Consider the following 12,551-nt stretch of genomic DNA (forward strand, 5'->3'; position numbering starts at 1 on the left):
GGATTATCAAACAAATACACAGACCAAAACCCAAGTACTTAACGTAAAACTCCTTCAAACGAGTCCAAAACAGCAGCTGTCCTTACTCTCACCTTCGGGGTCGCTTTTCCAGCGGGGCCTCAGCGCAGCGGCCCGAAGATGCCCTCTGACGCAACTTCCTGTTTCCGCCTGGGCGGATTGTGTCAGAAGGAAAGCTTCGAGCCGGGCAGCCGCGCGCCACTTTTGAAAACGGCCGTTGCGCTGAGGCCCCAGGGGAAGAGGTTGAATGGCGCCGGAGCTTTATTATCTTCCCTCAGGTGCGTGTGGGAAAGCAGCAGCGGTGGTGACAGGCAGGAGACTGGGTGGAAGTGGAGAAAGAAAAAAGGCCACTGGATGGTAAGAAAGGATTTAAGGAGGAAGAAAAGGAAAGAGACAGGTGGGGGGAGGAGATGGAGATGCCAGACCAGGTAGTCCCCGGGGTAAGAATGAGTGGTGGAGAGTAAAACTGTGACTGAGTTCAAAGAAGCGTGGGATGAACACAGAAGATTTAGAATCAGAAATTGAACTAGGCCAGTTACTGGGCAGACTTGTACGGTCTGTGTCTGTGTATGGCCGTTTGGAGGAGGATGGGCAGGGGAGGGCTTCAATGGCTGGGAGAGTGTAGATGGGCTGGAGTAAGTCTTAGCAGAGATTTCGGCAGTTGGAACCCAAGCACAGCACCGGGTAAAGCTTTGGATTCTTGCCCAGAAATAGCTAAGAAGAAAAATTAAAAAAAAAATTTAAATTGAATCAGGTTGGGCAGACTGGATGGACCATTCGGGTCTTTATCTGCCGTCATCTACTATGTTACTATGAGTTACTTTTTTAAAGCTGTTCTTAAGTCGGATTTGTATGTAACTCGGAACTTTTAGATTTTAAATTTCTTGCTGCTTACCTCTGCTCCCAGCTGACAAAAGGGCCAACTGTTCCTCTAAGGTACAGCATGTACAACCACACACTGTGACCATGCATCTTTCCTGAATCTGCTAAAGTGTAGGAGTCTCTGCTCAGTGAAATCAAATGAAGCCACGATCTTAAGTACGAGTCATACAAGTCGGGCATCTGTAACTCAAGGACTGCCTAACGCTCTTACCTTCAAAGCCCCAATAGATTTGGGAGGTGCCATGCCCTTGTTTCGTATGGGTAACAATTCATGAAAAGACTGCCACTGTTAATACCATGTGTCTGCTGGTGCTTCTTTGTGAACAGGAATGGAAGTTGCACATTCCTCCAAGTTTGGCAGCAATGTAAAACAATGTCTTCTGGAGGTATATTTTTTAAACTAGCAAAGACACCAAACACAGCACAAAGCTCCAGTATCGGCGGGAAAGCCTTGTTAAATATTGAAATAATGCTTCAAGCAGAATCATTGCTCATATAACAATTTTTTTTTATTTTAAAAAGCAATCTCAACTCAGAAAGCCAGCTTCAGAGTTGTACCCATGTCTGTTAAAAGAATGGGATCATTTCAGCAGAAATAAGAACATAAAAGCCATAAATCCAGTGTTTAAAAAAAAATCACAGCAGAATCCAGTCAGCTAAATTACAGACTAGGCTTTGCTGGAAACAAGTCCCTAAATAAGGCTCCCCCCCCCCAATGCCAGAATTAGTCTCCCTGAACTGTTATCTTTAACACAATTCACAGTTTACAATATATTTAAGACAGAACTGACTGGACAGAGTTTCAGAATTTAGTTAAAATTAAAGGATTAAAGAAATTGCTCACTTTCTGCATGCATTGTAGTGATGCTTTTCCAAACATCCCCCCAAACAAAAAAATAACACACTTTCATCACTGGCTACAGGGTGTCTTTCCACAAGGCCACAAGGAAATCCTGTGGTGGGTCAGACTACCAGAGATGCTGCCATAGCTGAAATACACAATATCATGGTGAGGTATTTGCTTCACTGTTTAACACCTGGCGTATGACAGCACTTGGTTTAAGCATTAGTGGCTAAGACTGGGGGGAGGGGGTGTCAGATAAGTTTCCATGTAGCTCTATAAACATATCCACTCCAAAACCAACAACATACACAAAGAGATGTGGTAGGGCAGCTGCTGCCTTCTGTTTATCTTAATGCCCTTGTGAAACTGAACAATTATTTCTGTGCAAACTAGTCTTTTCCTACTGTCTTTTCCTAATATATGGCTCCATCTGGCTGAATTGACATCTTAGGAAGAAATGAGAAACACCAATATGCTGGTTGAACTAGCCCCAGTGGCTAGCAGAAGCTGTTGAGGTTTGCCCTGGTCACAGCCTGGGTGGCTTGTTCTGGTACCAGAGTGGGGTCAGACAGAATGGATGTGGAGGTGCTCAGCTGGCGAAGTGAACTCAAGACGGCTGAAAAACAAGACAGAATATTAGTAAGCATTTTTTTTTCCTTTTGGTCATGAATTACTAAGAACCATGCCTCTCGTGAGGATGAGTTCATATTTTAATGTTCTAGAAGGTCTAGAACATGTTCTTCAAATTTTTTACACCTATGGACCGGTGGAAATAAAATAATTATTTTGTTGACCGGCAAACTACTAGGACTGAAATTTTAAAACCCTTTTTCCGCCCCGTCTGCACGAGCTCGGACCCCGCAAATCATCTGATCCCATCCGCACCAGCTTCAGTTATGATTTTATATTGAATGTATTTTATTAAAGTATAAAAAGAAACAATATTATGTACAATTGTCATTTTATAAATACAAATAATACAGAGCAAGGATAAAAACCCCTGCCTCCCCTCCCCTCCAGCAATAACTCTTTTGCAACATAGTAGGCAAAAGCAGTGTGCCTGACTTTATGACGCAGGACCTACGGCAGTTGGAACAGTGGTCATCAACTTGGCAGCTAAGCTTCAATGCTAAAAAATGTAAAGTAATGCACCTAGGCAAAAAAAATCCACACAGAACTTACACACTAAATGGTGAAACCTTGTCCAGGACCACAATAGAACGTGATTTAGGAGTGATCATTAGCGATGATATGAAGGCTGCCAATCAGGTGGAGAAGGCTTCGTCCAGGGCAAGACAAATGATGGGCTGCATCCGTAGGGGTTTTGTCAGCAGAAAACCTGAAGTCATAATGCCACTGTACAGATCCATGGTGAGACCTCATCTCGAGTATTGTGTTCAATTCTGGAGACCACACTACCGGAAAGATGTGTTGAGAATTGAATCGGTTCAGCGAATGGCTACCAGGATGTTCTTGGGGCTCAGGGATGTCACGTATGAAGAAAGACTAAAAAAACTGCGGATGTACTCACTGGAGGAGCGAAGAGAGAGGGGGGACATGATTGAGACCTTTAAGTATATCATGGGGCGTATAGGGATGAAAGATGATATCTTCAGTCTTACAGGGCCCTCGATTACCAGAGGACACTCGCTGAAAATCAGGGGAGGGAAATTTCAAGGTGATGCTAGAAAGTACTTCTTCACCGAAAGGGTGGTCGATCATTGGAACGAGCTGCCTCAGCAGGTGATTGAGGCCAACAGCGTGTCAGATTTTAAGAGAAAATGGGATATTCACATGGGATCAATAGGGGAGTAAAAGTCAGGGAGTGGGTCATTGGCATGGGCAGACTCGATGGGCTATAGCCCTTTTCTGCTGTCAATTTCTATGTTTCTATGTTTCCCTTCCCCTCCTCCCCTCCCAGCAGCATCTCTCCTTCCCTCCAGGTCCAGTAGCAGCTGTCCCTTTATTTTCCCTTGTCCAGCAGCTTCCTAGCCTCTTTTCCCTCCTCCCATCCCAGCAGCATCTCTCCTCCCTCCCTCCCTCCAGGTCCAGTAGCAGCTGTCACTTTATTTTCCCTTGTCCAGCAGCTTCCCAGCCTCCAACAGTGGCTTTTTCCCCTCCCAGCAGCTCTCCGTACTTGCCAGTGCAGCGATTCACTAAGGCAGCCTTGGTTCCTTTGATGGGTCATGCCACCTCTGAGGAAAGAGGAAGTTGCATCATCAGAGGCGGGCCGCGACTCAGCAAAAGCCCCAAGGCTGCTGAAGTGAATCGCTGCGCTGGCAAGTACTGAGAGCTGCTGGGAGGGAAGAAAGCCACTGTCGGAGGCAGGAAATTGCAGACCGGCAAAATCGTGGACTGGCAGGAAATTGCATCTTGTCGATCTCGCCGGCCTTGCGCAGACCGGCAGGAATTTTCTGCGGACTGGCGGTTGAAGAACACTGGTCTAGAAAGTTTTTTTTATAAGGAGTTTCCCTTTTGTTGTGTTTATAGAAAATAATCTATCTTTTTAAATTTATTTTATTAAAAGCTTTATATCCCACATGATCTAAAAGTCATTGGCGTGTTAAAGAATATAAACACAATTCTCTTAAAAAATAAAACAAAACACATTTAAGACAAATACAAAAATTATATTAAAAAAATTCCAAAACGAACTATGTTGATACGTTGATACAATCTTAATTTTGAAGCAATTATAATAGATACATTATTATTTGAAACTTTAAAAGCCAACAATACTTTGAATTTTATTCCTCACTCAATCAGAAGACAAATGTACCGTATTTTCGCGGATATAACGCGCGCGTTATACGTGATTTTACGTACCGCGCATACCCCTCGCGCGTTATATGCCTGAGCGCGGTATAGAAAAGTTTTTAAACATAGTTCCCACCCCGCCCGACGCCCGATTCACCCCCCCAGCAGGACCGCTCGCACCCCCACCCCGAACGACCGCTCGCACGCGCTCCCACCCGCACCCGCATCCACGATCGGAGCAAGAGGGAGCCCAAGCCCTCTTGCCCGGCCGACCCCCCGACGTCCGATACATCCCCCCCCCCCCCCGGCAGGACCACTCGCACCCCCACCCCGAAGGACCGCCGACTTCCCGACAATATCGGGCCAGGAGGGAGCCCAAACCCTCCTGGCCACGGCGACCCCCTAACCCCACCCCGCACTACATTACGGGCAGGAGGGATCCCAGGCCCTCCTGCCCTCGACGCAAACCCCCCTCCCTCCAACGACCGCCCCCCCCCAAGAACCTCCGACCGCCCCCCCAGCCGACCCGCGACCCCCCTGGCCGACCCCCACGACCCCCCCACCCCCCTTCCCCGTACCTTTGGAAGTTGGCCGGACAGACGGGAGCCAAACCCGCCTGTCCGGCAGGCAGCCAACGAAGAAATGAGGCCGGATTGGCCCATCCGTCCTAAAGCTCCGCCTACTGGTGGGGCCTAAGGCGCGTGGGCCAATCAGAATAGGCCCTGGAGCCTTAGGTCCCACCTGGGGGCGCGGCCTGAGACACATGGTCGGGTTTGGCCCATGTGCCTCAGGCCGCGCCCCCAGGTGGGACCTAAGGCTCCAGGGCCTATTCTGATTGGCCCACGCGCCTTAGGCCCCACCAGTAGGCGGAGCTTTAGGACGGATGGGCCAATCCGGCCTCATTCCTTCGTTGGCTGCCTGCCGGACAGGCGGGTTTGGCTCCCGTCTGTCCGGCCAACTTCCAAAGGTACGGGGAAGGGGGGTGGGGGGGTCGTGGGGGTCGGCCAGGGGGGTCGCGGGTCGGCTGGGGGACGGGCGGAGGTTCTTGGGGGGGGGGGCGGTCGTTGGGGGGAGGGGGTTTGCGTCGAGGGCAGGAGGGCCTGGGATCCCTCCTGCCCGTAATGTAGTGCGGGGTGGGGTTAGGGGGTCGCCGTGGCCAGGAGGGTTTGGGCTCCCTCCTGGCCCGATATTGTTGGGGAGTCGGCGGTCCTTCCGGGTGAGGGTGCGAGTGGTCCTGCCGGGGGGGGGGGATGTATCGGACGTCGGGGGGGGGGCATCAGGCTTTCAGGATGGGGACAGACCTTCAAGGGGGACAGGACTTCAAGGGGGGACAGTGCACGGAAAGTCAGGGGGGGTGAACGGAGAGTCGGGACAGCGCACGGAAAGTCAGGGCAGTGCACGGAAGTCAGGGGGGTGAACGTAGAGTCGGGACAGCGCACGGAAAGTCAGGGCGGGCGAAAGGAGCGTCGGGCATCATGCGCGTTATATGCCTGAGCGCGGTATAGAAAAGTTTTGGTACATATCATCGTGATTTCTGCGCGCTATACCCCTGTGCGCGTTTTACACAGGTGCGCGTTATATCCGCGAAAATACGGTAGTTGCATCCAGATGGGCAAGACATAATCATAGCAAAATGATCCAGTTAATACACATGATGTAACATTCTGTGCATTTCCCTCGCGCGTTATATGCCTGAGCGCGGTATAGAAAAGTTTTTAAACATAGTTCCCACCCCGCCCGACGCCCGATTCACCCCCCCAGCAGGACCGCTCGCACCCCCACCCCGAACGACCGCTCGCACGCGCTCCCACCCGCACCCGCATCCACGATCGGAGCAAGAGGGAGCCCAAGCCCTCTTGCCCGGCCGACTCCCCGACGTCCGATACATCCCCCCCCCCCCCCGGCAGGACCACTCGCACCCCCACCCCGAAGGACCGCCGACTTCCCGACAATATCGGGCCAGGAGGGAGCCCAAACCCTCCTGGCCACGGCGACCCCCTAACCCCACCCCGCACTACATTACGGGCAGGAGGGATCCCAGGCCCTCCTGCCCTCGACGCAAACCCCCCTCCCTCCAACGACCGCCCCCCCCCAAGAACCTCCGACCGCCCCCCCAGCCGACCCGCGACCCCCCTGGCCGACCCCCACGACCCCCCCACCCCCCTTCCCCGTACCTTTGGAAGTTGGCCGGACAGACGGGAGCCAAACCCGCCTGTCCGGCAGGCAGCCAACGAAGAAATGAGGCCGGATTGGCCCATCCGTCCTAAAGCTCCGCCTACTGGTGGGGCCTAAGGCGCGTGGGCCAATCAGAATAGGCCCTGGAGCCTTAGGTCCCACCTGGGGGCGCGGCCTGAGACACATGGTCGGGTTTGGCCCATGTGCCTCAGGCCGCGCCCCCAGGTGGGACCTAAGGCTCCAGGGCCTATTCTGATTGGCCCACGCGCCTTAGGCCCCACCAGTAGGCGGAGCTTTAGGACGGATGGGCCAATCCGGCCTCATTCCTTCGTTGGCTGCCTGCCGGACAGGCGGGTTTGGCTCCCGTCTGTCCGGCCAACTTCCAAAGGTACGGGGAAGGGGGGTGGGGGGGTCGTGGGGGTCGGCCAGGGGGGTCGCGGGTCGGCTGGGGGACGGGCGGAGGTTCTTGGGGGGGGGGGCGGTCGTTGGGGGGAGGGGGTTTGCGTCGAGGGCAGGAGGGCCTGGGATCCCTCCTGCCCGTAATGTAGTGCGGGGTGGGGTTAGGGGGTCGCCGTGGCCAGGAGGGTTTGGGCTCCCTCCTGGCCCGATATTGTTGGGGAGTCGGCGGTCCTTCCGGGTGAGGGTGCGAGTGGTCCTGCCGGGGGGGGGGGATGTATCGGACGTCGGGGGGGGGGGCATCAGGCTTTCAGGATGGGGACAGACCTTCAAGGGGGACAGGACTTCAAGGGGGGACAGTGCACGGAAAGTCAGGGGGGGGGAACGGAGAGTCGGGGCAGCGCACGGAAAGTCAGGGCGGTGCACGGAAGTCAGGGGGGTGAACGTAGAGTCGGGACAGCGCACGGAAAGTCAGGGCGGGCGAAAGGAGCGTCGGGCATCATGCGCGTTATATGCCTGAGCGCGGTATAGAAAAGTTTTGGTACATATCATCGTGATTTCTGCGCGCTATACCCCTGTGCGCGTTTTACACAGGTGCGCGTTATATCCGCGAAAATACGGTAGTTGCATCCAGATGGGCAAGACATAATCATAGCAAAATGATCCAGTTAATACACATGATGTAACATTCTGTGCATTTTGAATTGACTTTAACAGACATGGTGGTAGCCCCCCAAACAGACTGTTACATTAGTAAAAATGCAGAACAAATAGACCATGCCAATCCTAAAAATATCAGTAGTCAGATAATCTCTCAAATGTCTAACAATTCTCAACTTATGAAATATCAAATATTAAATTACTACTTTCTGAACTTGAAATCTTAATGCGAGAGCTGAGTCGAAATAACTCCAAGATTTAGAATTTTCTCAACAATCAGAATTGAAACATCTATGACAAAAGGTTTTGGAACATCAGTTGAAGAAAAGCCAGAAGGAAGTAAAAGCTGTGTCTTGGACATATTCAGTTTCAGGTGATTTGCTTTCATTCTCTGGTTAATTTTTGCAAGCAGAGGAAAATCAAATCAAGACATTCTATAACCAATTTTTGTTAAAGAAGTATATCATCTACATAAAGTCTGAAATGAAGGTTGAGACAACAGTAATTTATATAATGAACATAATAGCCTTACTGAGTCAGACCAGTGGTCCATCTAGCCCAGTAGACTGTCTTCACAGTGGCCAATCCAGTTTCCCAGTAGTAGGTAGATTGGGGCTCAAGGGCCCAGTGTAATATTTATAGCATTGTCTTTTCATAGGTGGATTAGGGCAGTTTGCTTTTTGCAAGGTTTTATGTTATTTTGCAAAGTGTCCAGCCCGATGTGAAATCATGCCCTTTGCATAAAAAACAAAAATGTTCAAGACTAATGACTAAGGTGTTAAAAGGGGCACTCAGGGAAGACCAGGCTATAGTGGAGAGATTAACCCCCCCCCCCTTTTATGGGCTTTTTATCACTGGCCGCAGCAGTACTAACTCAGACACTCATAGAATTCCTATGAGTGTCAATAAATGAATTATTTGCTTCGATTTTCACCAAAGAAGATGCAGGAGAGATACCAGGGTCAGAAATAGTATTCAATGCTGGTGAGTCAGAAACTGAACCAAATCTGGAAGATGTAATGGGGCAATTTAACAAATTGAACAGTAGCAAATAGCCAGAACTGGATGGTATACATCCCAGAGTAATGATAGAATTGAAAAATTAACAAGTACAGTAGAGCAATTGTTAGTAATTCAAATTTATCTTTAAAATCCAGCATGGTACTAGAAAACTGGAAGGTGGCCAATTTTTTTAAAGGGTTCCATAAGAATATAAGAATTGCCGCTGCTAGGTCAGACCAGTGGTCCATCATGCCCAGCAGTTCGCTCCTGCGGCGGCCCTTAGGTCAAAGACCAGTGCCCTAACTGAGTCTAGCCTTACCTGCATACATTCTGGTTCAGCAGAAACTTGTCTAACTTTGTCTTGAATCCCTGGAGGGTGTTTTCCCCTGTAATAGCCTCTGGAAGAGCGTTCCAGTTTTCTACCACTCTCTGGGTGAAGAAGAATTTCCTTACATTTGTACGGAATCTACCCCCTTTAACATTAGAGAGTGCCCTCTCGTTCTTTCTACCTTGGAGATGGTGAACAACCTGTCTTTAATGGCAACTCCTCCAATCCCTTAACAATTTTAGTTGCTCTTCTCTAGACCCTTTCAAGTAGTACCATGTCCTTCTTAATGTACGGCGACCAGTGTTGGATGCAGTATTCCAGGTGGGGGCGTATCATGGCCCGGCACAGCAGCATGATAACTTTCTCCGATCTGTTTGTGATCCCCTTCTTAATCATTCCTAGCATTCTGTTTGCCCTTTTCGCCACCACCACGCATTACGCGGACAGTTTCATTGACTTGTCTACCATTACTCCCAAGTCTCTTTTCTGGGGGGTCTCTCCAAGTACTGCACTGGACATCCTGTATTCGTGTATAAGATTTTTGTTACCTAAGTACATCATCTTACACTTATCCACATTAAACCTCATTTGCCATATCACGGCCCATTTCTCGAGCGTGTTTATGTCACGTTGCAGGTCTTCGCAATCCTGTGTCTTCACTATTCTGAATACGGTAACTTTGTATCATCTGCAAATTTAATCACCTTGCTTGTTGTACCAATTTCCAGGTCATTTATAAATATGTTGAAGAGCACGGGCCCAAGCACCGAACCCTGCGGTACTCCACTCGTGACACTTTTCCTGTCCAAGTATTGTCCATTTATTCCCACTCTGTTTCCTCTCCGCCATAACCATAAGCTCGTTGTTCCAATTTCCATCCAAGGGGTCACACTTAAGCAGATAAATAAAATTAGAATTTTAGGGGTGATTTTAGATGAAAAACTAACTTACCACGACCACGTTAGTTATGTGGTTAAAGCTACCTTTTTTAGACTTCGCCAAATACGCGCAATATCCAAATTTTTATGTGCAAAATCATTGAATATATTAATTCATTCAATGATTATCTCTAAAATTGATTATTGTAATGCGTTATTTAAGGGAATGACTCAAAAAGAAATTAGGCGGTTACAGATAATCCAGAATTAATTGTGGGAGCAAAGAAATTTGACCATGTAACTCCCTTACTTCAAAATGCTCATTGGCTTCCGGTGTCTCATCATATTCTATATAAATTATGTTTACTTACATTTAAATCTCTATTATTTAAAACTCCAACTTTTATTTATAAAGCATTGATACCTTATAATTCTTCTAAATTACTGAGATCAAACGACCAACATTTATTGGTCATCCCCTCTCTTAAAATTATTAATACTCGAAGGCAATTTATCTTTACTATTACGGCGCCTCAGACTTGGAACTCACTTCCGCTATACTTAAGAGAGGAGAAGAACTTGGAAAAGTTTAAGAGCAAACTTAAGAGTTTTCTTTTTAAAGATGCATTCAATATTTAATTGAAATGTTAACTGCTCTTTTGTTTGTTTTTTTTTAACTTACCTATTTAGTAGTCTTTCCATTCCTCTTGTGCTTAACCTTTAATTGTTGACTCTTTCCTTTCTAAGATTGTATTTCTTTCCTGCCTTCCCTACTGTGTCATGTATTGCGTTAATTAAGGTTTTTTTTATTATTTTTTGAAAACTTATCCCTTTATTAAATTTTGTATGTCTACTTCATGTATATTTTAAATATGTATTTTGCTGATTTGTACATCGCTTAGAATTTGGAATAGGCAATTAATCAAATAATAAATAAACTTGAACTCAATTCCATGGCTCGCAATTTTTCCTAGTCGTTCATGCGGGACCTTGTTGAACGCCTTCTGAAAATCCAGATATACAATGTCGACCGGGTCACCCTTGTCTATCTGCCTGTTTACTCCCTCAAAGAAGTGCAGTAAGTTTGTCAAGCAAGATCTTCCTTTGCTGAAGCCGTTCTGGCTGGTCCTCATCAGATTGTGTCCGTCAAGGTGATCAATGATGTTGTCCTTTATCAGCGCCTCTACCATCTTTCCCAGTACCAAAATCAGACTCACCGGTCTGTAGTTTCCCGGATCTCCCCTTGAACCTTTCTTGAAGATCAGCATAACATTCGCCACTTTCCAATCTTCCGGAATCCTTCCTGATTTGATCGACAGATTGGCTATTAGTTGGAGCAGTTCAGCTATAACCCCTTTCAGTTTCTTGATTAGCCTCGCATGGATGCTGTCCGGTGCCGGGGATTTCTCGTTTTTAAGCCTTTCAATCAAAAATGATTCAGGAAATTAGAGACCGGTAAGTCTGATGTTGGTGCTGGGCAGAATGGTAGAGACTACTATAGAGAACAAAATTACAGAGCATGGATTAATGAAACACAGCCAACATGTATTTAGCCTCAACAAGCTACTACATTTCTTCGAAGAGGTAAATAAACATGTGATCAAAGGTGAGTCAGTTGATATTATGTATCTGGATTTTCAAAAGGCATTTGATAAAGAACCTAATGAATACTGAGGAAATTAGAAAGTCATGGGATAGGAGGTAATGTCCTATTATGGATTAAGAATGGGTAAAAATAGAAAACAGAATACAATTAAATGGTCAGTATTCTCAATGGAGATGAGTAAATAGTGGGGTTCCCCAGGGGTCTGTGCTGGGAATAACTAGTGAGATAATTAAATTTGCTGATGACACAAAGTTGTTCAAATTTGTTAAATCACAAGAGGACTGTGAAAAATTGCAAGAGGACCTAGCGAGATTGGGAAATGGCATTAAAATAGCAGATGTTTATATAGTTATTGTCTGCTTTTGTTTTATGTTTTCACATGGTCTGTTGTTGACTCCTGACAGGCTATATAGTCGAAACATAGCCATGTCAAGTCGTCCACTGACTGAGGACAGAATAGATTTCTTTTGCTGATTGGAAAGCTTCTGACTGCAAACCTCGCTGTTTGAGTCTTGAAAGCAGTTACCTTAGGGTTTAAAAAGAGTTTGGATAATTTCCTAAAATAAAAAAAAGTCCAGGGAAAGTCCATTACTTGTTTCTAGGACAAGTAGCATAAAATCTGTTTTACTCTTTGGGATATTGCCAGGTACTGGGTTGGCCACTGTTGGAAACAGGATACTGGGCTTGATGGACCTTTGGTCTGTCTCAGAATGGCAACTCTCATGTTCTTATGTAAGACAAGGGCCTGCTTCCCACATACACGTTCATCTTACAGAACACTGTCATTTATACATTTTGCTTGCTGCAAGAAGGTGTTCCCATTGATACCTGTCACTGACCGGGCATATATGGACATGCCTACATTTAGGTTTGCACTAGTATTGTATACTGGAATCTGGGTGCCCCCTTATAGAATTGCTACCGAAGTATTCACCATATCTTGTAAGGTGCTACTACTAATCATTTCTATAGTGATACTAGACATATGCAGTGCTGTACACATTA

General features: G+C 47.3%; 1 protein-coding gene and 1 long non-coding RNA gene across 3 annotated transcripts in view; one reads left to right on the top strand and one right to left on the bottom strand.

Moving 5' to 3' along the window:
- The first annotated feature begins 56 nt into the window (after positions 1–56).
- The window catches only part of LOC117349018, a 148,281-nt gene continuing 135,786 nt past the window's right edge, over positions 57–12,551 (top strand). The window contains exon 1 of the long non-coding RNA XR_004537087.1: positions 57–296. This is a non-coding gene — a long non-coding RNA (uncharacterized LOC117349018). The remainder of the gene's footprint in view (positions 297–12,551) is intronic.
- Positions 1,392–12,551, bottom strand: part of MLXIPL (MLX interacting protein like) — a 128,658-nt gene continuing 117,498 nt past the window's right edge. For both annotated transcript variants that reach the window (XM_033921856.1, XM_033921855.1), the window contains one exon: positions 1,392–2,360. In XM_033921856.1, the coding sequence (XP_033777747.1) occupies positions 2,242–2,360 (119 nt within the window). In that variant the 3' untranslated portion in view covers positions 1,392–2,241. The remainder of the gene's footprint in view (positions 2,361–12,551) is intronic.

Source organism: Geotrypetes seraphini, chromosome 15 (genome assembly GCF_902459505.1).
Source record: "Geotrypetes seraphini chromosome 15, aGeoSer1.1, whole genome shotgun sequence".
NCBI lineage: Eukaryota > Metazoa > Chordata > Amphibia > Gymnophiona > Dermophiidae > Geotrypetes > Geotrypetes seraphini.